General features: G+C 38.6%; 1 protein-coding gene across 3 annotated transcripts in view; it reads left to right on the top strand.

Moving 5' to 3' along the window:
• The window catches only part of dennd2b (DENN domain containing 2B), a 68094-nt gene that overhangs the window by 40375 nt on the left and 3122 nt on the right, over positions 1 to 24597 (top strand). For 2 of the 3 annotated variants that reach the window (XM_057329481.1, XM_057329472.1), the window contains exons 4-14: positions 2954 to 3108; positions 7706 to 7845; positions 8078 to 8293; positions 9497 to 9593; positions 9678 to 9722; positions 10049 to 10233; positions 12620 to 12729; positions 13032 to 13101; positions 14847 to 14924; positions 15440 to 15580; positions 16226 to 16374. In XM_057329481.1, the coding sequence (XP_057185464.1) occupies positions 2954 to 3108; positions 7706 to 7845; positions 8078 to 8293; positions 9497 to 9593; positions 9678 to 9722; positions 10049 to 10233; positions 12620 to 12729; positions 13032 to 13101; positions 14847 to 14924; positions 15440 to 15580; positions 16226 to 16374 (1386 nt within the window). The remainder of the gene's footprint in view (positions 1 to 2953; positions 3109 to 7705; positions 7846 to 8077; positions 8294 to 9496; positions 9594 to 9677; positions 9723 to 10048; positions 10234 to 12619; positions 12730 to 13031; positions 13102 to 14846; positions 14925 to 15439; positions 15581 to 16225; positions 16375 to 24597) is intronic. The other variant, XM_057329489.1, reaches the window with a different exon arrangement.

The raw sequence follows: 24597 nt of genomic DNA, 5'->3' as shown, positions 1-24597 counted from the left end.
TTTTCCACATGATATGAATGACATGGCTGTCAGCATAGTAGTATTTTATTACTTAGCGGATTCTTTTATTCAAAGCGATTTACTGTACAATGTTCCTGGAGTGTTATGGTGTTCTTAGAGCATTGTGGAGATAAATGTCTTGCTCAAGGGGACAATGATGATGGCTCATGACTTGCTCCTTTAGGGGATTAAACTGGCAACCTTCTAGTTACTCACCTTAATGTTTAAATTTTAATTCACCCAATAATGAAAATGTAATTCCTTCTTAATTGTTTTCCTTTCATGCATGAATTTTGACAACCTCAGGATGTTTTTCCTGTGTGTTTTTATTGCTTCTAGGGCATGAAAAACTAGATTGAATTTATCAAAACACAATAGAAATTGAAATGGATTTAATGGTTATAATGGGAATTGTATTGGTTTTAATGGAAACTATAATGGTGTCTACTGGTACAGTATGTGTATGAATTCTATTGGTGTGATGTTATCTGGCAGATAGAATAATGCCCAAAACACACTACAAAAAGGAATTTGTAATGGTTTTAATCAGTGCTCAAATTGAATCGTGTCTTATGGAGAGTCCCCACGATGTTTTTTTAGGGTGGGACCAATAATCTTAAAGCGGCCCTAACACACGCGGTTTCTGCCAATCTCATATTAATCTTGAGTACCTATAGAATAGTATTGCATACTTTGTATCTTAAAAGAGTATTTAGTTTGATCACATTTATAAAAGACAGATACAGCTGTACGATTATTTCCGAAAGCATATGGCGCGTGCGGGGGGCAGGGGTAGGCTGAACTAAAGCACGTGCGCATCCATTGCCAACAAAACACAGACATCAGTTTAACTCACCGCATGCGGTTCATGTCCGGCATCTTTTAGCGCTGGGACAGCTCCATATATCAGTTTCAAACGATCTCCAAATCCAGCGTTATATCCACCGTTTATATAACATTCATCACCCAAATGCAGTGAACAAACAAACACCTGAACTTCGCGAACATATGCTCTCTCTCTCTCTCCTGCACACAAGTGAAAGTGACGTCTGCGCATGCTCCTTCTCCTGCTCTCCTTGCTGCCGCGTGCTTTTCCGGGAGAATTGTCCAATAAGGCACTAAGAAAAATTGTTACGAAACAGTTTTATATGTTCGAAAAAACTTTCCAAAACCTGCACGATCGCTGGGGGAGTGTATCGAGCACAGAAATACTGCGTAATACGCCCAACTCCTTTTTTCACAAGTTAACCATGTTAAGCATGAGAAGACAGCACGTTTAACATTGTAAAGAAGTCAGAATGCATGACACACAGTTGCACCACTCCTTTAAAACATATTTTAAAATAATTTTTAATAGAAATAAATATGTAAAACAATTCTAAATATATCACTGAGTTTAAATGTCTATCAATATCAAGCACTTACATTTTTAAAGTCACCTAAAAATAGACGTAATAGAAAAGGACCCACTAAGTCTATTTTTATATCTTATGGGGTCCCAGATAACCCTAACCCCCCCCTTCAGTTCGAGCACTGGATTTAATGGAAAAGCTAATGGTTCACAATAGTGTTTTAAAATGGTAACCATTAGAATTTCTGTGATGGTTTCTATTGAATCTGTGTATTTCCACTAAGTGGAAGAGTTCCTCCACGAACAAGAGCTCATTTATTTTTCTTGGATAATAAAGTATATAAAACTTGTCTAAGGAATGTTGAAAGGGAAAATGATTACAGGCCAAGCATTTGTTTTGTTGATGTAACTCTGAACTATAAATTATTGGCTTTTGTTTCTGACTGCATATTCTCACAGTCTTATGTTACAAATCAAGTAAGCAAAATGAAATTTCCTGTCAGGCATTTGATGGCAAGCAGGGATCAACATGGAGATGCTTGTTTTCTCAGGGTTTCATAAATTTACCATATTAGGTAAATTGTTGTCTTCATTTCCAAAGCCAGTGTGGCGTGAAATGTTACTTTATTACACTGTCTTGTTTTTCAAGACTTCTATGTATAGCACAGTGTCTTTTTTATCCTCACATTGAGATGGATTTAAACTGACAATGCCGAACGGCCTGCGGGTGCTAACGAAACAGGCAATGTTTCATTAATATTTCATTTTCCAAATTTAGTTAAGTGTCTGAAAATAGTATCAGCAGTAGCTTTATCTGTATCAAACACTTTTTTGGGCCGTTTTTAGAGACCACAACCTTAAAAGAGTCTCACTGACTGCGTTCATTTGCCACAGTGAGCTGGAACAATAGAGAAAATGATATGTTGTGGATGTTCAAAGACTTCCTTCATCTCCTCTCATTATGATGATATAACGCTGCTTCATACTGCCACTGCTTTGTTTTTTCTTGAGGGCTCTCATTATGTTTAAAGCTCATATTCCTCATGGCATTTGGAATGAATTTTGGCACATGGATTATTTTAGCCCAGTTACTGGCTATGGAGAACTGCCAGGTTCTCATGATAGAGAACCTCATGGGCAGGAGTGTTTCTACTTCTCTGCATCTGAGCCCGTGTTTGACATTCCTGTGGCTGGTGCAAAGTTGACTGTTTAGAGGCAGGCAGTGAGCTTGTGAATGTCTTTTGAACTAAATGAACATGTTAATGACTGCATGTTTTCATCCAATACCTAATACTCTTGTTTAGCCATACAAATGTGTGACTTTGTGGCGTTTTTATCAATATTTGATCAATAACACAAATGTTGTTGAAATCTCTAATTTTGCAATATATTGCAATCAGCATCTTCTAAAAGAACTATTGAGAGATTGGCTGTATTTAAGGTCCTCACATGTGAAAGACGCTTTCATCTTCTCAGGTGGTCTGGCCTGATTATCATTGTCCAGATGAGAGATGTTTGCCTTAAGACAAGCCACTAGAAATACTCTTCACTTTTTCAGGTCAAAAGCTGTATATTTTTTTCTTTATTTCTGTCTGGTTCTAGAGAATCTTGTGAGTCAGAGGATGCTCTCAGCCTGCTGTCCTCGTACCCTTCCTCACCCACAGAGAACGGCACAGCCTCCACAGAGAACCACAGTCGGCCCAGCTCCAAGAGCACACTGGAGGAGAACACCTATGAGGACATAGTGGGTAAGAACGGTTGGTGACGGTTTCTACTGGTTTCCATTTGATTGTAAATTGAAGCTGAAAATAATGCACATCATACCTTGTATTCGAACGAAGACATGAAGATATAAGAAAAACTTAAATAGTAAAATATTTATTCTTTGACATTAACTTCTTTATAACATTACTTAATAGTATTATTTAAGTATAGGGAATGTTTACTTTGGAACAGTTTGTTTAATATGCCTTTTTCTCAAATGTAACATTAAAGTTATTGCATTATTGCTTCCCATAGTGGTAAACAGACATTGCTCTGCTCATGGGTCCCCTTGCATTATTTTATATTGCCTGCTGATTCCACAAGCACTGAGTTAATTTACTTTTTTGTCTACTGAAGGTGATGAAGTACTGGCATGTGGCACTGGCCTGTTTTATGTGCTAAATTCCTTCCTGGTAGGAAACAGCCTGTTTGCACTAATGCTTAGACCCCGAGGGGCTTGGCATTGTTACAGTGTTCATGGGTCTTGTTCTGTGGCTGCGCTGTAAATGCAAAGGCATCAGATGCTGTAATGAAACCTGGCTGAATTAGAGCCTGCTGAAAACAGACAGGTTCTGTGGGAAGTTTGTAGCAACTTAAGTTTCTATATCAGCTTTACAGCCAAGAATATGCAAACTCATGCAAGAGAGCCTTTGCTAAGTTTTACTTTAGAGACAATGATGACCAGTGGGTACAAGCGGTGCATGAGCCTCTAGCGGTTTGGAAGCGGGTGACTCTCAGAATTCTCCCCGACAAAGACTCTATTGTTCCAGAACACCTCGAGTGTGGGATCAAGCGTTGTGGGTGCACATTTTTACGAATGCTGATTAGTTCCAGAGAAAAATATATGGCCCCCGTGTGCCGTCAGCACTCAGCAGTGCTTGGGACTGGTGTATAGGGTCTGAGAGAGATACGAAAGGGCCTCCAGAAGCACCGCGGTGCAGTTAGAGGATCAGATGATCTGTTTTCTCAGGCTGTTGTGGAAATGAAAGATATGCCAAAGTATCGGTCAAAGCCTCTTGTTAGTGAAATTCTTTACAAGTAAAGAAAAAGAGACATTGTTTATGGCATGCATATTCTGGCCTGGAATCTCACAGGTTCAGTTTTGGGGCATCACATTGCATTCTGGCACAGTGCCAGTCTGGGCTGATGGCTTTTACTGTATGACATATCCTCCGTACGTACTGCACATTAGTATAGCGATAATGCATCGGCCAAATATCTCCAGATGGCAGGGTCATAATGCTTTTATCATTAGATAAATCATTTGTAGGAGAACCTATACATGTCATGATGATATTAGGGCTGCAACTAACGATTATTTTGATAATCGATTAGTTGGACGATTATTTTTTCGATTAATCGGATAAAATGTAATTACATCTTTTGCTTATAATAACTAAATCAGATATGAGAAAAGTATACACAACTGAACTCATTAGCCTTCTCCCAAAATGTTGTGAATGTCTCCATAATTAACACACCTGGTGAGTTGATTCATGTGTGTCATATTAGAAGCAACTGTCTCTCCCAAACGTGGGAGCAAGGGGACGGTCGGCCAAGGAAATCATTTTTTGTGCCATGAAAAGTGAGATATTTGTCATTCAAATGTAGTGAAGTACAGTAAAAAGTAAAGAGAAAAAGTAATACTTAAGTACAGATACTCAAAAAGTGTACTTAAGTACAGATACTCAAAAAGTAATACTTAAGTACAGATACTCAAAAAGTGTACTTAAGTACAGATACTCAAAAAGTGTACTTAAGTACAGATACTCAAAAAGTAATACTTAAGTACAGATACTCAAAAAGTACTTTGTTACTTCCCACCTCTGAACTAAATAAACCACCAAATCAGGGTATTTAGCCTATTATGTACTTTGCAAAGTGCAAACGCCACAAATTGGGTTTTACTAATATAATCTTTCATTTTGTCATTTAAAACACCTCTCCCCTTTAAACTTTTAAACTGCGCAGCTTGTGCCGCACGGAGAGACGCATCCACGGAGAGACACGTCTAAAACGGTAATTTTAAAAGGGAAGAAGATGCGCTTGATTTATAACTGCGCAGCTAGCAAGTGACGTCACAGACCAACTAATCGATAATGAAATTCTTTCATTATCGATTTTATCGATTAGTTGTTGCAACCCTAGATGATATACAAGGTCTAAAAGAGGCCATTTCCTTTCTCCCTGGTCTTTCTTAAATATAGCATCTGCAAACTTTTTGAAAAGGCTGCCTATGTTTTATTTGTGATTTTGGCTTTTCATTTCAGGCAAAACGTGTGTTTACACATCACAAACCTATTCGTTAGAGGAACATTCCTCATCTCACATGACTGCATGTTGCTGTTGGGAAGAAATCAAACTGGCCATAAAACAGTTGTCTGCCGTGTCGCTTGTATTGGAAAGGCGAGACCCACATTGTGTACTGCTCACTTACTTAATGTCCTTTTCTCTTTGTGAAAATCCCATTGTGTATACAGAAGCACAGCATGTATGTGTGTGTTAGGCGTGCCTGCACTCTTTCCCCTTTTGTCCGTGTGTTGTTTTGTGGAACTCTTGTAAGTAGAGAAGTTGATTATTACCTTCCTGTACTTGATTGGTCAGAGAGCCGTATCATTTCTCCAGCATGCTGTCATTACTTTTCTTTCCTCTGGAGCTTCACTGAGCATTCTGGGTAATTGGTGGCCTGTCATTGTGACTTGTCGGCTTAATGGCACTGGGGCAGATCTCAGCAGTACACCTCTTAAGGTCAGGCTCTTGTGTAATGGTTAACACTTTGTGTGCTAAAAGGTTTTGTTAAGCTTTTCATTTGGGTCCAGTGTTTTTAAAGGAGTGGTAGGGATTATTATGGTCAGGCTCACTTAGCAGCATTTTTTGTCTATGCTGTCATCTGTTTCTGTGTTACTGAAGTGTACAGCACACAATAAACAGTTGCACAAGCGGCGTTTGTGCAAGATGCGACGAGATCAACTGATCTGATTGCTTTCTGTTGTATAACAATCTAGGCTAACATATTTAATGGAAAAAAAAGGTTAAAAGCAGCAAAAAGTAGGGCTCTGTATTTATGTAGGACATATGTTATGATGCCCTTATGTTAAAATTGACAACTGGCAGCATTTATTGATTTCATTATGATTTTTTGGCAGGTAAGTATTGGCATAATAAAGTACATATTTTGATGTATTTCTTTTGACAGAACAGAAGTCTGATAAAACAGATTTAACATTAATCTGGCAAAATTATTCTAGTAAATCACATGTTGTATAGGCTCACAGATGGTTGCTGTATACACTACTGGTCAAAAGTTTTACAAAACTATTTAGACAACACATTTTAGAAAAATAGTATGCTATGAAAATTATGTTGATACTAAATCAAATCAAAGCAAAAATAAAACTTTTTTGCTATTTTAGCATCTTTAGAATAGTAACCGTTGCCTAGAATTTGTAGAAATGTTCAGAAATCAAGCAGCTTCTTGGGGATTTACCCTGACATACTTTTTAAACATTATTGAAGTATATTCTTATTGGCTGCTCTTTTTTCATTATTCAGTCAAAATCATAAATTTCAAAGACATTTAATAAATACAATGTTAGTTTGCAATAAAATTGTATATTTGCACTGTTGCACAATTATGTTTTGGTCTATGAAACTAATTTCAGACATGTAAACATACAACTTCAGATCAAAAATTGTTAAGATAATGAGAAACGTTTCACTCAAAACGTTTGACTGGTAGCGTATTTTAGTGATTCTCAACTGTACACAAGTCGATTTTTATTTAATAACTGGAACCTATTAGAACATATTAAATGTGGTTTTAATGATTTATTTAATTCGATAAATAGACAGAATGGCATTTGTTTTACACATTTTTGGAATCAGATTTTGTAATATATTGCTCTCAGTTGTCTGTTGTCAATTTACTAGCAATTGGCATAAAGTCCTTTAAAGGTAAAATACAATTTTATTCATATCTTCAGGTCTTTTGTCACTATTGATCCATACATAAGAAAAGCTAAATTAAACCACAAACAAAAGTTAGATGCATCCAGCTATAAGATGATCCAGCGTGTACTACATCTATTACATTAAATGTGATGTGAAGGATGTTAAATGTGATTTCAGATGCCTCGATGAGTCTTCATCGGTTTCTAATGTTTCTAACAGTACTAAGGAGTTCTATACAGAGTCCTGACTCCATTCTGAACTGTCTGCATTCTCTTATCTTGACTCATCATTGGCCCCTACTTCTGGAGACAGGGTGCTGTCCAAAGGCTCATGTCCAACAGAAACTGTGTTTAGAGACAATACACTCGAGTTTCAAGCAGGCTAGCAGTAAACCTCCATGAATAACCCTCTCCCAGCGCTCAATAGCTACCCCGTCGGGTGCCTCCAGCTCCTTCTCATTATCATCTTCCACCCCCTCCCGTACCTTTTGCCCACCCTTTCCCTATCAGTGCGTCTCCGTCTCCCACTCACTCCTTAAGCAGACATGTTACCCTGCTACCTTTTAAGTCCGCTCCCATGCAGCTGGTGTTTGGTTTTAGTCTGAGTTGTGCTTTCTCTCCCCTGATCTTCTGCGGACAGAGAAAGAGAATCCATATGAGGATGTAGATCCAGTGAGGAGATTTCTGGTCAGAAATTCCCGCCTGTTACCCGAGAGGTCTCGGGACTCGCTCAACAGGATATGGACCTCCCAGGACAGGAAGTCCATTATGCCTCCCCAGGTAGTTCCTTTGGCTTTGCAAGATAACGATGATAGGACCTGCTGTTCAAAATGACAAATCTGTGCTTCATATTTAAGCGCTATTGCTATGGAAGCTTTAGCTATATTACCCATTAGCCGTAATGACCTCACTTGGCAGCACATTTATCTGTGTACAAATGTTGAAATTATGCATGTCTGATCCTCGCACCTGTGCGAAAAGATTAATCTCTTATTAACTTTCCTCTCACCAGCTGCCCTCTAAACCGAGCAGTCAGTCTCTGCGGTTGCCAGGTCCTTCAGACAGAAAGAGTCAGCGCCCATCCCGCCTGTCTAAGAGGCACAGCCATGATGACGTGCTGCTGCTGCCCCAGCTGGGCATGCCTTCCTCCCCCTGTGGCCTATTAGATGACAGCCTGAGCCCTACCACTGAGACCCTGGCCTCCCTCAGACACAAACGAGTCCCCAAGGTATGCTGGAGCAGAATAAAGTCTGATGACTATACACTAGTTCAGCATTGCTGTGTAACGAATATTTGTCTAATTATGTTTTAGTAAAACATGATCATAAATTACATTATTTTATGAGGGAATAGAATATAAAGCTATTTGCTTACACTATGCTGGGTTATTTTCAACCTAGCATTGGGTCAAAAAGGGACGAACCCAACCGTTGGGTTATAAATTAACCCATGCTGGGTTGTTTCAACCCAAAATGCTGTTTTAACCCATTGTTGGGTTAAATCTTAACATTTCAGGGTTAATTTAACCCAACGGTTGGCTTTGTCCCCTTTTGACCCAATGCTGGGTTTGAAAATCTGTAATACAAGGAATTTCCATACCAATAGGAACAGAATAAGTTGACAAATAGCATGATCAATATCCAAAGGGATGGAAGTTTAGATGGAAGTGTAGTTCACAGCAAAATTTAAATGGTCATACTTTACTTGCCAAATCTGTTATTTTTCCATGGAACACAAAAGAAAAAATGTAAAAAAAAAGTTTAATCAAAGTCTTCTAAAGGCACATGATAGTTTTATGTAAGAAACAGACCAAAATGAAAGTCAACGTTCTTGATCACAGTCATTTTCACATGATCACATTCAAATCTCAAATTTGGCAATTATTTATCCCGTGTGACATCACACTATATCAATGACAAGAAAGTATACTGTAAATGATTATGAATTTCTATTTCTATATACACTATTTCTGTAAGAGTTCCCAGCTGGCTCTTGGGAACTAGGTGTAGACCACAAGCTTTCCAGCCACTTTAGTTTTCTTTGCTCCCTGATGTTTTTGTAGGAAAAACTCCTCCTATCACACACCAATTTAATGCCTATAACTCTAATGCTCATTTGCTGCAGGGTTTAAAAGGGAAAAAAAACATGGAATCCATTTCTCAGGTTAACAGAACAGCCCCGAAAGACTGCCCTTAAGGACTGAGAGATTTAGTTTCACAGTTTTTCCCTTTCCAGACTTTTTACAAGTTGCAGTAGAGTGGTCCCAATGGCTTTTAAAAGCTCACTATATAGCGCACTGATAGCTAAATCAATAACTTTCCCATTTGGACACGATAGTCCCTTAAAACGTGCAATTTGAAAATGTCCAATACACGTTGAACGTATACGTACGGGTAAGTGTGAAAGTCCATTTTTTTTCTTTTTCCATCAGGTGGTCCAAAGAATAAACTCTATCTACTGTACAAAACGAGGCAAGAAAAGACTAAAGAAGCTTTCACTTTCCAGTATGGAAACAGCATCTCTAAGAGGTGAAAACATGTGCCCCAATTTTCGTTTGACATGTTCGTGTGTTGGCCTTCTGACATTAAACAAACCTCTTTTTCTGTTTGTAGATGACAACAGTGAGAGTGAAAGCGACTCTGACGACAGGTTCAAAGGTGAGGGATAAACACACGGTTGAATAAAGGTCTCTGGTGGCCAGTGTTTCAGAGTGTTGCTGAAAGTCTCTGTTCTCTAAGCAAACAAGCCCACATGACCTGTGATTTGTCACATGTAACTGTCAGGACTGAGCAGTAGATGAGAATGAGCTGCATACTGAACTGCAGATATTAATGCTTTAAATAAACATCATGTTGTGCATATTACATTTACATTTGTGCATTTGGCAGAGGCTTTTATCTAAGACAACATACATTTATGTTGCTAGCACAATTTTCAATGCACTAGTTCTACTTTTTCCTATAATGTGATGTTTATTACACAGCTCACACTCAAAGGCTACTGAAGCTGCAGTCGATCCTGAGCCGTGCACCCAGTTACAGGACGCTGGAGCTGCAGTTGATCGAGTGGCAGGAAAGGGAGCTCTTTGAGTACTTTGTGGTGGTCTCGTTGAAGAAAAAGCCCACCAAAAACTCTTATACTCCAGAGGTCACCTACCAGTTTCCAAAGGTGAATAATAAAGATTCTGCATTAAAGCAACACTTTGTAGTTTTTTCGACCTTAAAATAATGTCTCTAAAATTATTTCAGTGGTAGAACAACTCTTAACTGGACGAATTCTACTCACGCTGCTATCTGAGCAGCCTCATAGCGACTACAACCACACTCTATAAGTTCTGTGTTCTGGTCGGTACACCTAGCCCCGCCCATCCCTGTGGAAGAGTGCGAAATGGTTTCCAAACATCGTTTCTGCATTTGCCGGTTTCATCAGTTTAGTCAACAAATTCACGTGTATTGCGCTGCCCACAGGGGAGCTTATACATCGACATTATTTACGACACTGGTAACTGGACAATTGTGCTTATCAACCACATGGGGGAGCCGTGAGCAAAAGTTCAATAGTGTGGCTTTAAAGTGGCCATAACTCAGACAGTTTCTACATATCTCATGTTAATCTTGAGTACTTACAGAATAGTATCGTACCTTTCAAATATCAGAGTTTTTAGTTTGATCACATTTATAAAAGACAAAGACAGCTGTACGATTATTTCCGAAGACATACGACGTGTGCTGGGGGGTGTTGAGGGGTAGGCGGAACTAAAGCATGTGCGCACCCATTGCTAACAAAACACAGACATCAGTTTGTCTTACCGCGTACGGTTCATGTCCAGCATCTTTTAGCGCTGGGACGGCTCCATCTATCAGTTTCAAACAATCTCCAAATCCAGCGTTATATCCACCGTTTATATAACATTCATCACCCTAATGCAGTGAACTAACAAACACAGCTGAACTTTGCGAACGTAGTACTCTCTCTCTCTCCTGCACACAAGTGAAAGTGACATGTGCGCATGCTCCTTCTCCTGCTCTCCTTGGTTGACGCATGGGCGTGCCGCGTGCTTTTCTGGGAAAACTGTCCAATAAGGGACTAAGAAAAGTTGTTACGAAACAGATTTTCATATTCTAAAAAAACTTTCTGAAACCTATATGAATCGCTGGGGGAGTGTATCGAGCACAGAAATACTACGTCATACGTCCAACTCGTTTTTTGACATGTTGACCATGTTAAGGATGAGACGCCAGTATGTTTAACATTGTAAATTAGTCAGAATGCATGAAACACTGTTGCATCCCCCCTTTAAAGGAGATATATTTTTGATACTAACATTTAATATTTTTTTCTTGTAGCTGAAGGGTCTTATTTGTACAATATTCCCTTTGAATGTTCCCTCAGACAGTTTTGACTAAATCATCAAAATATCAGATTTGTATGGTATACAAATAGTTTTTATTGAACAAAATGATTTGGCAAAAAGGCAAACCACGCTGTATCAGGGAATATAATATATTAAAAATAAATAATATATTAAATGCATAGGAAACAAAAGGCTGGCAGTAATTAAAGCTTAAATTCTTCTTTAAACTGAGCTTCAGTTTACACTTCAAACACACCAATACAACATGCATACCAAATGTTTAATGCATCTTTCATTTATTCAAACTAAATGAATAAAGAGCAAATATGTCACTTTTGGCCACCTCTGTATATATATTATATTTAAGTAAGTAATTTTTAACTCTCTTTATGGACAATACTGTTAAATAACAGTGTCCGGGTTATATATGAAGAGTTTTTTCCAAAATGAGATAACTCCGTTTTTAAAAAAAATAAAAAATCATGTTTTTTATTGTGCATTCCAATTAATATCAATCGAACTGCAGTTGATTTGTTTTGATTTAAGCCATAATAACTAAAAGAATAGCGCTAACTAACACAAAAAACCACAATAAAAACATGATAATATAATAAAATACATTCATTTTGGAAACAAACTCTTCATATATAGCCTAACATATGTTGAAGTGTGACTTTAAATAATTTTTACTGCTATTTCAGTGTTATGTATACTGGATGACATCAGATAATGATATCTAAAGTTGGAGACTGGGAAACAGATTTAAGATTTAAATTCTTTAAATATGCCACCATGTCGATTAGAAACAGGGGTCCAGATACAGATGCTTTTAGAGCTTTTATTGTTGGGACATATTGACAGTAAGTGGCGTAAGCAGGAAACGGTTGCCATAGCGATTATGTTTACTTACAGAGATAGTTCTTTAATTAGCTGAGATCTGCTTCGCCGATTGTGTCCCCTTGAGAGGCTGAAAATGTTGGCACGCTCCCCAGCTCAGGGTCAACCCAAGTGACATCCAATTCTAAAATGGAACAGAAGGCCATTGGTGACATAAGGGCAGTAAGGGTGAGGGATTGACCCCAGTTGGAAGGGTATTCTGTACATATTTCACATAGTAATGAAGACCTGAAAGGAATTTGTGTAGACGTGCAAATATATCAGATACATTTCTTACTGGTTTCTCTTATCTGACCCTCACAGTTAGAGAGACTCACCAAGCAGATGAGGGAGGCTGAGCAGAGACTCAAGGCTATCCCACAGTTCTGCTTTCCAGATTCCAAAGACTGGAGCCCCGTGTCTGAATACAACAGGTATCACTGCCTGCGTTACCACAGTATTTATCAAGTCATCATCTGTACTGCAAAATTACAATTTCTATAAAAATTCACTGGCAAAACAAAAGCATGCGCACTTTTTGATAAACTCTTAGTACTTTCAGCTAGTTCTTTGGTTTCATTGCATACGTCTCGGCTCCATCACAAAGTCATTTCACGCAGTGGTTGCTCCTCAGGGCAAAGTCATCAATCTCCAATAGTTTTCAACACTTTCTTGTTATCATCTGATCTGCATGGGGGTTTGAGGACTAATGGTGGCTGTCTTTGATTTACTGCAGTGAGACCTTCTCTTTCATGCTCACTGGAGAAGATGGCAGCAGACGGTTTGGGTATTGCAGGCGACTTCTGGTGAGTCTCGTTCTTATATTTACTCTCACTCACTGTGTTTGGCTCTCATTGTTTTTGTTAGTGACTGTATACTGCACTGTACATTACGTCACGCATTGTAATTAAAGAGCAAGAATATGGATGGAGTTGTAATGGCGTTTGGTCAGCCACTTGAGTAAGTGTATGGTTTGCTCTTTTTTTTGCTCAAAGAGCAGCAGATTCTCGTAAAAAACATTTCCCCTCCGGTTTAATGAGAGTTTCTCAGGAGAAGAGTGGAAACGCAAACCAGCAAAAGTGTGTCATTGTAGCGTAAGCTTCGGTCATGTGTTTGTGAGGGTTGTGCTGACTGTGGTGATGAATTGCATGTTTCATGCAAGGAAGACTAAAATCTTTAATTTGTGAATGTGCAATTAAGAATATGTGACTTTTATTATGTGTAATGCATGTTTTTCAGTAAAGCATGTTTTTTTTGAGAGCGATAAAGCATTTCATACATCCAAAACGTTTGTACTGGAGATAGTAAAACAGAACTTTGTTTATAACAGTTTTAATGTCACTGCAGTTGCTTATTCCAAACTCGCTTTCGCCGATATGGCGAATATGTGTTTTATGTGTGTGATTCATCGTTGACTTTTGGGTTTTCTTGAGTTAAAATTCTTTCTCGGCTTCTGTCTATTTGAGTGTCTGAATGGCCCAGTGGAGAGAAGAGTTGACTGTTTTCAATGCAGAGAGGAAGTCCAGGGGGCTGGCATGAGGGCAGCATTCTTGAGGATCTGAATCCCGCTCAACATGCTTGAATTAATCACCCATTTGTAAAAAGTCAGCAGAGGAGAATTGCATACCTAATATGGACAAGAGGAATGGGGCTTCTTTGTGTCTGTGTGTTTTCAGAGACACTAAACCTGCTTGGATTCTTAGAAAATGGCCAGGCTGCCGATTGTTTAGCGGATTGTGTGTGACAACTCATTCATTTTGTGGAGCTGCACCTGTGCTGTGTTTACACTGGAAAATCTTTATTAAACTGCTTACTTTTAGAGTGATACCATGTGCTATTTTGCATGTGTTTTACTTTGGGATGTCAAAGAATCGAACGCCAGACACATACAGTAGTTTATCAAATCTAGGATGGGTTTGATAACGTTTAAAGGGACGGTTCACCCCAAAACTCTGTTATCATTTACTCACCTTTTTGTCATTTCAAACCTGTATGACACAGAAGATATTTTGAAGAATGTTGGTAACCAAACAACAGCAGTAATCATGGACTTGCATTGGTTTTGTGTCCATATGATTTAAAGTAAAGTAAATGGGTACCCTTGTTGTTCAGTTACCAACATAATCTTTTGTGTTCTGCTGAAGAAAATAAGTCATACAGGTTTGAAAAGAGGGTGAGAAAATTATGGATTTTAATTTTTGGGTGAACCATTCCTTTACAAGAAGTGATTATTTAAAATACATTTGCTCCCATTTAAAAAAGAAATAAAGTGTTTTCATTCTAATTCACCTGAAGCCCGTTGATGTGGTTTGTACGTTTTCAAGCCTTAATTTTAGCGAGAAGCAACTGGTGATTATAGCTCTAGGTCTCTCTGTCTTTCTCTCTCTTTTTACCTTTGGAGTGGAAAGACCATCACTATTACTCTTGTCCATTATTCAGTAGCAACCACTCGGAACATCTCAGCTAGTAACTTTCATGTATTGTTATGGACCCCGCAGCAATGTCATGATGTGTGATTTAATTGCTTGTGTAATCTTTCCCGCACCTGCAGCCTAGTGGGAAAGGACCTCGCCTTCCTGAAGTGTATTGTGTCATCAGCCGGCTGGGCTGTTTCAACCTGTTTTCCAAGGTGAGCTCAGGCTTGCTCATACGTACACACCTCTACCACTAGCCACACTGTCTCTCTGGCTGTCAGACATGGGCACAGCTGAAACAAGACTTGTGTTGGCATTGAAAAACATCCGCCTCAGTATAAACCTCTCTTTAATCCCTCGCTCTCTCTCTGTCCTGTTAAACCGCTGCTTTTATTTCCTTAACCTCCATGTTCCACTAAGAAAAAAAGTATGAAACTGTACTCAACCACGGCTATCATAATATTTAATGGACATCTGCATTGAGAGCATGTTTTCGTCACTTTTGTCAAATCTTGTAAACCTCATGCAGTAGATGGAAAACATGCCTTTATAGTGACAGGTCGGAATTCCGTCGGCGTCCAGGCGCGTATCTGAAACAAAACAGACCACGTAAAATCGATCACCATCTGAAGTGTATAAACCCAGTAGCAGCACCACGTTTTTAATGCACTTCCTGTTAGCATTGGTTTATTCTCCGTTCGTTTATTTATTGATCTTTCATTTCATGCAGATCCTGGATGAAGTGGAGAGGAGGAGAGGGATCTCAGCTGCTTTGGTGTACCCTTTTATGAGGAGTGTGATGGAATCTCCTTTCCCAGCACCAGGCAAAACCATAAAAGTCAAAACCTTCCTGCCTGGAGCAGGAAATGAGGTTAGATCCTTCCTTCGTATAAATAGACTGCACTGTTATCTGCTGGAGATTTGATTGATTTAGCTGCACTGAATGCTTCAAGACAACATCAGATATACATTTGAATTGCTTTTTATCTGTTGCACGATCCAGGAAAAAACAATGTTATAGTCTTTGTTTTTCAAATACAGTCATATGCCATCAAGCAGTGTTCTACGATATTTCTTAAAATGTTTCTTATTCACAACGTCGCGAATACACTTATCAAAAATGCTTAGGGCTAACAAGGAATCTATATTTTCACACTAAAGTGAATCACCCAAAAATGACAATTCTGTCATCATTTACTCGCCCTCTAGTCATTTTAAACCTGTTTGACTTTCTTTCTTCCGCAGAACACAAGAGAAGATATTTTGAAGAATGTTGTTAACTGGCACCCATTCACTTGCATTGGTTTTGTGTCCATACAATAGAAGTGAATGGGGGCCAGTGCTGTTCGGTTACCAACTGTTTTCAAAATATCCTCTTTTGTGTTCTGCGGAAGAAAGTCATACAGGTTGAAAATGAATGACAAGAGGGTAAATGATGACCTAATTTTCATTTTTGGGTAAACTATCACTTTAATGTTGTCCCTTGGTTTAATACATAGTGTTGCGTTTTCCTCAGGTGATTGAGTTAAGGAGGCCCATGGACTCCAGACTAGAGCACGTGGACTTTGAAAGTCTGTTCTCCTGTCTGAGCGTACGACAGGTGGTCCGTGTTTTTGCCTCCCTCTTGCTGGAACGCAGGGTCATCTTTGTGGCTGACAAGCTCAGGTGAGACACCTTGTGCGTTTGCTTATGCATGCAGTCGTCAACCGAAGTGTCTTCTGAATGTTGTCTTAACGTTGTCGTCACGTGCCTGCATCTTTCGAACAGATGAATTGGAACCGTGAAACACAGGCAGGCAACGCTCTTCATTCCCATGGGAAAGTTCCTGCTTTTTCAGACCAAACATGGTCAAGCGGTCCTCCCGAACCGAGCTTTGTTTCAGAGACACGCTGACCACTGTGACAACAGCAGTCTGAGTGTGGGCTAACAGCAGATGTTCTCAATAACCTTTTCCTTCACCGATGTGCAGTGTCACTTCCATTTTTCCATCTGCTCATTCAGAGTCTGTAGAATAACATCTGCTCCGACTGAAAAAGATTTGTATCTTTTTGGGTCATGTCTTTGTCTTCGTAATGGTGTTTTTGTTTTCGCAGTCTTTGTTTTTCAGATTTGTTCTTTTCTTGTGAAGAGCTATAGGATAAAAACTTTTATAATTCCACTCAAAAAATAGAAAAACGTCATGCTGTATTTGTGTGGCCACTGGGATTCTGAATGGAATACTGATCATATTATTGGTCTGAACACTCCAGCCAAGCTGTCTTGGCCTTAGCCGGGCAGAAAATAGGCGATTTCGAGGCCAGTTCAGTTTTGATTGTCAGTGCCCGACCAGCGCATCTGTTAAATAGCAGCTTTCCGTTGTGGTTTGGGTATACGGTGACCCGGCGACTGCTTCGCTGCTAAATTAATCAGGGAAGGCATATTTTGACTACACCCTTTAACACTGGGCTAAACTCCCAGGAGTCCCTGCTAATCTAAATTCAGAAATGGGTCAGTGCAAAGACGGCTTTGTTACTGTATGTCCCCTGGATGTTGTTTTGGGGCAGATGAGATAGATGTCAGGAGGCTTTAGCATCCCCCTTCGAAACTTCGTGCTCGGTCACGGAAGCCTGTGGCCGGGCATTGGGGGTCATTGGAGAGTAGGTTATTTGCGAAAACCTAATCTCCACAAATCATCAGGCAGTTTAAACAAACAGCAGTGGGGTATGTAGGGTGGGCAGTGTACTGTGACGGGAAGGAATGCACTTCCTGTGTGAGTGACTGTGCGTATATTTCTCTAATCGGTGGCTGTGTTGTCACTGGGTGACAGATACAGCTCATAGCAATATTTCTGAGAACTATTAGAATTTGAAAACGAGAAGCTACAGTAGTGACCGAAAGTGATGTCCGTGGGGGTGTATTTGTACAAGGTTTGCTTTTAATGCTCCTTCGGGTAAACAATTAAATGAGGTGTAGGGTACAAAATGGACAAACCACTAAACATTTCAGGTTTTACAAAATTCTTTGGCAAAAAAGGAAAATGCAGCATATCAGAGAATTTATTCAAATATACAAGCGAACTAAAAAAAACTAAAAGCTCACAAAAAATAGCTAAAAATGACTACAGTATAATCTGTTATTAATCTTTCTTGATTCTCTTGTGTCGTAAATTCTTTTGAGTGTTGTGTGTAATTTTTTGCCAATCCTCTCTAAATGTTTTCCAAAGCTTAACTTCAGTGAATATAACACTCCAAACACACCAATGCAAAATAAATACAAAGTTTTTACTACATATATTTGAATAAAAAGCGTCAATTGACCAAAGTTGGACATCACTTGTGACCGGTACTGTATATTCTTACAATGCATCTTTTTAGCATGGCTCTGTCATTTGTGCAAACAGTGATTCAGTCAGTGCTCTTAGAATGTATTGTGAATCAGTCAATACAGTCTACTACCGTATGTTTAAAATCACCTGGTTCGTCACACCACAGGTTTAGCTCTTGCTCATTCAAAAATCTGTTCAATATTTGACTCAGAAAGGCAAAACAACATTTTTTCCTTTGAATCAGCGGAACAAAAGTGTTCTCTTTTGTTACAGAAAGTACTCGCTCTTTGCGAGTGGGTTTGAATGGAGCTGCTGAATTGAACTCCCACCATTATCATAATAGATAGAGCTCTAGTTACAACATAATATGCAGTTAAGCTAAGTATTGACATTCCGTGGGTTTGGCCCTGTTAAAACAGGATAGGTGGATTGGTGGGATTTGGTCCAGGCCTACATGTGTTGCCCAGCAACCTTAGGTAGATAATGGGCAGCGCTACGGTGGAAAATTCTCCTTGCTCCCACATCGAGAACATACTGTAACTGCTGCTCTCTTGGGAAAAACCACTGCAGTCCAGTTCCAAACATCTATGCCAACATTGTGTGTGTGTGATGTATGCCTCTGTGGCTTGTAATGTATATCTGCTGCTTTGGATCTGACAGAAATAAAAACTCACTCCATGTTAGGAAATGCTTTCCTCTGGTTTTCACATGCTCGGGTTATTTAACCCTTTGCACACTCGGCTGTATGGGCTGCCCTACTTTGTGAACCTGTAACCATCCTGTTTGTTGTGGCACGGAAAGTTTCTCCTGCAATTGTTTGCGAGTTGCAAACTGTTCCATTAGCTATAATTGCACAGGCAACACTTCTGATATTCAATCAAGCTGTCGCTCGACATCCTGCAGGAAAACAGCTTTGATTATTGATTAAACAAATCACCCAATATTACAATCAGTTAGATACATTTGAAGCACTGCTCTTAGATTGCTGCGAAATGCATTCCTGTATGATTACATTACACTTAAAAGTTGTTCAATAACAGGAAGGGGTTAAAATCACTGACGTATTGCCTGGTTTTGATCTATTTTTGTCTAAATTGCTTTCCCCATCTTAAGTACAATGGGCCTCATTCATGAAACATTCGTAAATATATGAGTAAATTCCGAGTAATTTGCACGTAAAACAGACCTTCCCGAAAACTTTCATTCGGATTCACAAACACGCGCGTGCACGCTCACTCACAATTAGCATAATCCCGCCTATGATTTTACAGATTCCTCTGGACTTCATTCTCTGGTTTGGTTACATTGTATTGCATGAATGCATAAGAGACTAATAGGCTATATGCTTACCAATAAATTAATCAATTAAACTGTGTCCACCAAAGTGTTTATAGCCAGCTAAAATAATAATACCTGGTGCTCTTCTGAAAACGACCAGCTGGTGGCGCCTGAGAACGCTTTGGAGGCTCTGCGCGAGTGCGCGTTATTCCGGAGATGCGTTAGTTGCTGTGATTTAGAATATCCGCAACAGTTAGCCTTCTTGTTATTAGCATCTTATTTTTTTAAAAATATTACTGAATATGAAAATGCAGTAATAATATTAACTTCTCCATCGTTGTGTATGATGGTTGGTCAATATAGAGTTTGTCCCGCCTCTTTTCCACTGTGATTGGACGGCTGTGTAAAAAAGTGACGAGCTCTGCGTTTTACCCAAAGTTAAATAGTAAAAAATGATAAAAGACAGGGCAAATAACTCGTGAGATATCATTAGGATACACAGTGCATCAAAATGCAGTGTCATCAGTTTGACTAAAATAATACAGAACGTTACGTGCAGTTTTACGCACTATTTACACGTGCTATGGAGCAGGCGTACATTTTTCTCGTACCAACTAACATTTTGAAAATACAAACATTTTCATGAATCCGAAAATTTACGTCAAAACGACTTTACGAACGATTTACACAAAAAATCGTTCTGCTCGTGTTTCATGAATGAGACCCAATGTGTGTCTAAATGTAGGTGTAGCTGATGTTTTGATTCTGTTGTAAGAGCATGTTTGTTGGTGAATAAGAGCACTGAAAGGCAAGCTGAGGAATGGAAGAGGAGAATAGAATAGAAACCAGGAAGCCTTAAGGCAAATTGTCAAGTTGGCTAGGAGAAAAATCTGAAAATATTCATTTTATAGCACAAAAAGGTTATCTTAAAGTGATCGTTCACCCGAACATAAAAATTCTGTCATCATTTACTCACCCTCTTGTCATTTCAAACCTGTATGACTTTCTTCCGCAAAACACAAAAGAAGATATTCTGAAGAATGTTGTTAACATGCCCCCATTCACTTGCAATGGGTTTGTGGCCAATACATTAGAAGTGAACAGGGTCCAGTGCTGTTCGGTTACCAACTTTCATCAAGATATCTTCTTGTCTTCTGCGGAAGAAAGAAAGTCATACAGGTTTGAAATTACAAGATGGTGAGTGAAGACAGAATTTTCATTTTTGGGTGAACTATCACTTTAAAGGTTAAATGAACTGGGCACTTCGAAATATACATACTTCTTATGCCCAGAGTCATTTTTTCTCTCACATTCATTTATTGTTGCAAAGTTAGGATTATAGAGAATAACGATGGGAACAAACTACTTGCATAAACATTGCATTCTTGTCTCCTTTAAGATCCAGTGGTGAAATGCTGTATGTGGAAAACATGAAGAAGCTCTTTTAAATATATAAACTAACTCTGAACAAGTCTCTTTGAACATTCCCATTGTTGTTGATGCAGTATTGCCCATGAGAATCTATCCGATTCTGTTTGGACAGTTAAATCGAACCATATGTATTTTGGCTCCGAGCTGACTCCTGTATTTTCACCCTTGAGCTGTTTCTGTTGTGAATTACTTTTTACAAACCAGGAACTTTTGTAGAACCAGATCTTACGGATCTTTTGAATCAATTCTTTCAGTTTGCTTCCAAGGGACTCCAACAAGCATTTCAAACATTGTGAAATTGTTGGATTTATAATGATGGGAAACATAACTGTTCTTGTCACACTGCCACATCACACACCAACAGCGGTTTGCTAGGGCAGTTTGATCTGCCAGGGACTTTTGAGTTTGTAAGATAAGAGAACTTATTGAATTGTATTTGTTTGTAGACTGTAATTGCTGTTGCGTCTTTTGTTCTTCTCTAGTTTTGTCCTTGTTACATTATTGCTATTATAAAAGGAGATTTGATTGTGTTTGCAAAAATGACTGATGACTGTTTGTCTAGCTGAACCTCAGATCTCACCTTTTAAATTTCACCTCTTTGAAAACATTCATTCCCACAATCCAATCAATTTGGTCGCTGTAATGGTCTGAAATGACACACTTTGCCTTCAATTTGTTGCTAGCTGTTATCCTTCAGACACATTCGTGTAAAAATAGCAGTATACCAATTCTGTTTGATGATCCAGGTGAGAGTCAGTAACAGTAGCTAGCAGCGGTTTTGAGCCCATGTTATCTGGTTTTCGGAGTCATCATACAGTGTAGAGCAGTGTTTGGACTGGTCTGTTCCATCTTCTCCTTTTCCCAGGAGTACATATGCCTCTGAGGCCTTAGAAATGCTGACATTCTATGTATCAGGTATCAGAATCTGCTTGTCTCGCCTATGGCTAGATTTTTTTAATCCGTTTTCCTCAATTGCGAGTGTGAACATGTCAGGATGCAGGATCTCTCTCTCTCTCTCTCTCTCTCACACACACACACACACACACACACAGGCTTTGGTTGACTATCCCCGTGGGGACAGTCCATAGGCGTAATGTTTTTTATACTGTACAAACTGTATATTCTATCCCCTATCCCTAACCCTATCCCTAAACCTAAAGATCATAGAACACTTTTTGCATTTTTAGATTTGTAAAAAATATTGTTCTGTACAATTTATAAGCTTGTTTGCCCATGAGGACCTCAATTTTAGTCCCCACGGTGACACGAGTCCCCATGTGTTGGTGTGTATTCAGGTTTAGGTCCCCACCAGGATATACAAACATGAACACACACACACACACGTCTGGTTTATTATCTCTGTGGGGACAGTATAGGCATAATGATTTTTATACTGTACAAACTGTATATTTTATCCCCTACCCCTAAACCTAAAGATCATAGAAAACTTTTTGCATTTTTAGATAAATGTCGTTCTGTACGATTTATAAGCTTTTTGCCCACGGGGACCTCAATGTTGGTCCTCACAATGACATGGGTTATGAGTTGGTGCGCGTTCAGGTTTAAGTCCCCACCGGGATATAAAAACAAGGCCACACACACACACACCTACACATACGGACATCTCTAGTTACTTAACTACAGGCTATGAAATGTAAAAAGTTTGTTTTCAAAACAAGATTTCATACGAATTCCCAAATCAGATTTGTTCTCCAAATTATTTTGGGACCTGGCATAGGCCTACAGCTGGAGCTATTTCATTCGGTTAGAAATGGCTGAAATGAGTATTTTTGTAATTACCACAAAAAAGGGCAAACATCAAGTTAGAGCTTGTTAGAGCTAGATTCAACAGCAGTATAGGAGCTGCATTTATATTTAGTTTACTGTCCGCATACCAAACTTTATCACTGGTTTTAGTGCTGATACTGTCTAATTCGTGTCTGGAGTCAGTGTGTTTCCGGCAGTTTATTTTCTCTGTCTCTGTGTACGTGGGTCAGTGTGGTGGATGAGATAGATTGAGACGAGAGAGAGAAATTGAAGGGTCAGCCACTATTAACAAGCCGGGGATCGTGAGAAGGACAGTGTGCTATTTGGGACTGTGTGCTTGGCCTAGTTGTGACATCTCATGGCTGCTTTAACATCACAGTCATTTAAGGCTTTAAAAACGTGATATGCAAACGTGTTGGTTAAAAAAGTGGTACCTCCTCTTTATATCACGTGTAACATATTGGCCTGAAGTGGAGGCTGATAAACCATTTGAATACAAGACAGACAAAAACCTGATTTACTTGCTGATTGTATTGTGGGAACATTTTACCCTTTGTGTTGGAATGCCACTAGAAACATTAGACAGATATATATATATATATGTATATGTTCTATGCTGAATAGAACAGAACAGAATAGACCTTTCTGTCATTGTTTAATAAAACAAAACAAAGAAAGACTGTTTAGCAACTTTTTAGAATAGACAGAATAAACAAGGCAGGAATTGAGGACACAAGACATCAATATACAATGAACAATAAATATGAATAGGCAAAGACATAAACAGAATGAACAAAAACATAAATATGAAGGATAGGACATACAATAAAATAAATACAAAAGGTAAACACAGTGTGGTATATAAACAGTGAGGTAATGCAAGAATGAAGAAATAGCGGAAGAAAGACATGTCCATGATATTGTCCTGATATTCTCATCCTCCGTAACATTAAACACACACAAATCGTTAATACAGGTATTTTTCTGTTAAAATATAATTCATTAATGTCTTATTATGTATGATTAATAAAGACTGGCTTAGGCATCATGGCTTTGCTTTTTTTAGCAAAACATGCTATGAGATTGACAGTTTATAATGTATAATTTAATTAATGTGTAATTTTTAAGGCCTTTTTTTGTAAAAATGTTTTTTTTCCAAATTTGTGTTAAACTTGAAACGAATGCCTTTAAACATGTCATACCTTGTTTTAAATGAATATAAAATCATGTTTGACATCTTGAAACCAACATTTTATGAGAATCACCCATTGGTTGCTACAGTTGTGATGGCAGAATTAAGGCTTTTTTGCTATTGGTCAGATGCAATCTGTGGCTTGGACAGACACACAGTAATATTGGCTTAACCAATTGAGTGAGTTTGGGGTTAAGGCCTGTTTAAGGAATGGCAAACATTAAATGTGACCCAGACTCTGTGAAATCCAGATAACAAGCATCAAAATTTGATTTCAATCATTCATTTGACTTTGATTTCAATCTTTGACATGACATTACTCAGTCAGTATTAAAGATATCACTGTTATATGTTCATAAAATGTCTTTATATAATGTAAGATGCATTTATGTAGAAAACAGAAAATCACAAAAAATGTCTTGAGCTGGGTTTTCAAAGACATATTTTATATATTATTTGCTCAGGCCTCAGAAATTATACACTTTGTTTTTAATAGAAACTATACTAAAACATACTGTGTGTGGGATCCAGAGAGCATCAGTTTCAGTACACTACCATTCTAGTATAAAAATGAACGTATCAGTTATTCCTATGTCTATTCTTCACATTGTGTTCTTCAACACACCAAACTATTATCGGCAGATGGTTTTATGTATCTTATGCCCTGAATGCCACTGATGCTGTGTGAATAATAAACCAGGAGATATCATTTAACAGCATCTCTGTGGAGTCTAATGAAAGCCATTGGCTATTTTACTTGAGCACTCTCATCACAGATTCCATCGTCCTCTCTGTCAAGCCAGAATAAACTGGAAATCTGGCCTCAATATACTTTCCAGAGCAGGATTTTTTAAAGAGGTATGCGTGATTTGGTGTGAACTTGCCAAATGATTGACTGTGTGCTATTCTCTCTCTT

The sequence above is a fragment of the Triplophysa rosa genome, linkage group LG1 (genome assembly GCF_024868665.1).
Source record: "Triplophysa rosa linkage group LG1, Trosa_1v2, whole genome shotgun sequence".
NCBI classification, from domain to species: Eukaryota; Metazoa; Chordata; class Actinopteri; order Cypriniformes; family Nemacheilidae; genus Triplophysa; species Triplophysa rosa.
The sequence above is the reverse complement of the archived record's forward strand: the minus strand, read 5'-3'. Positions and strand labels throughout refer to the sequence as shown.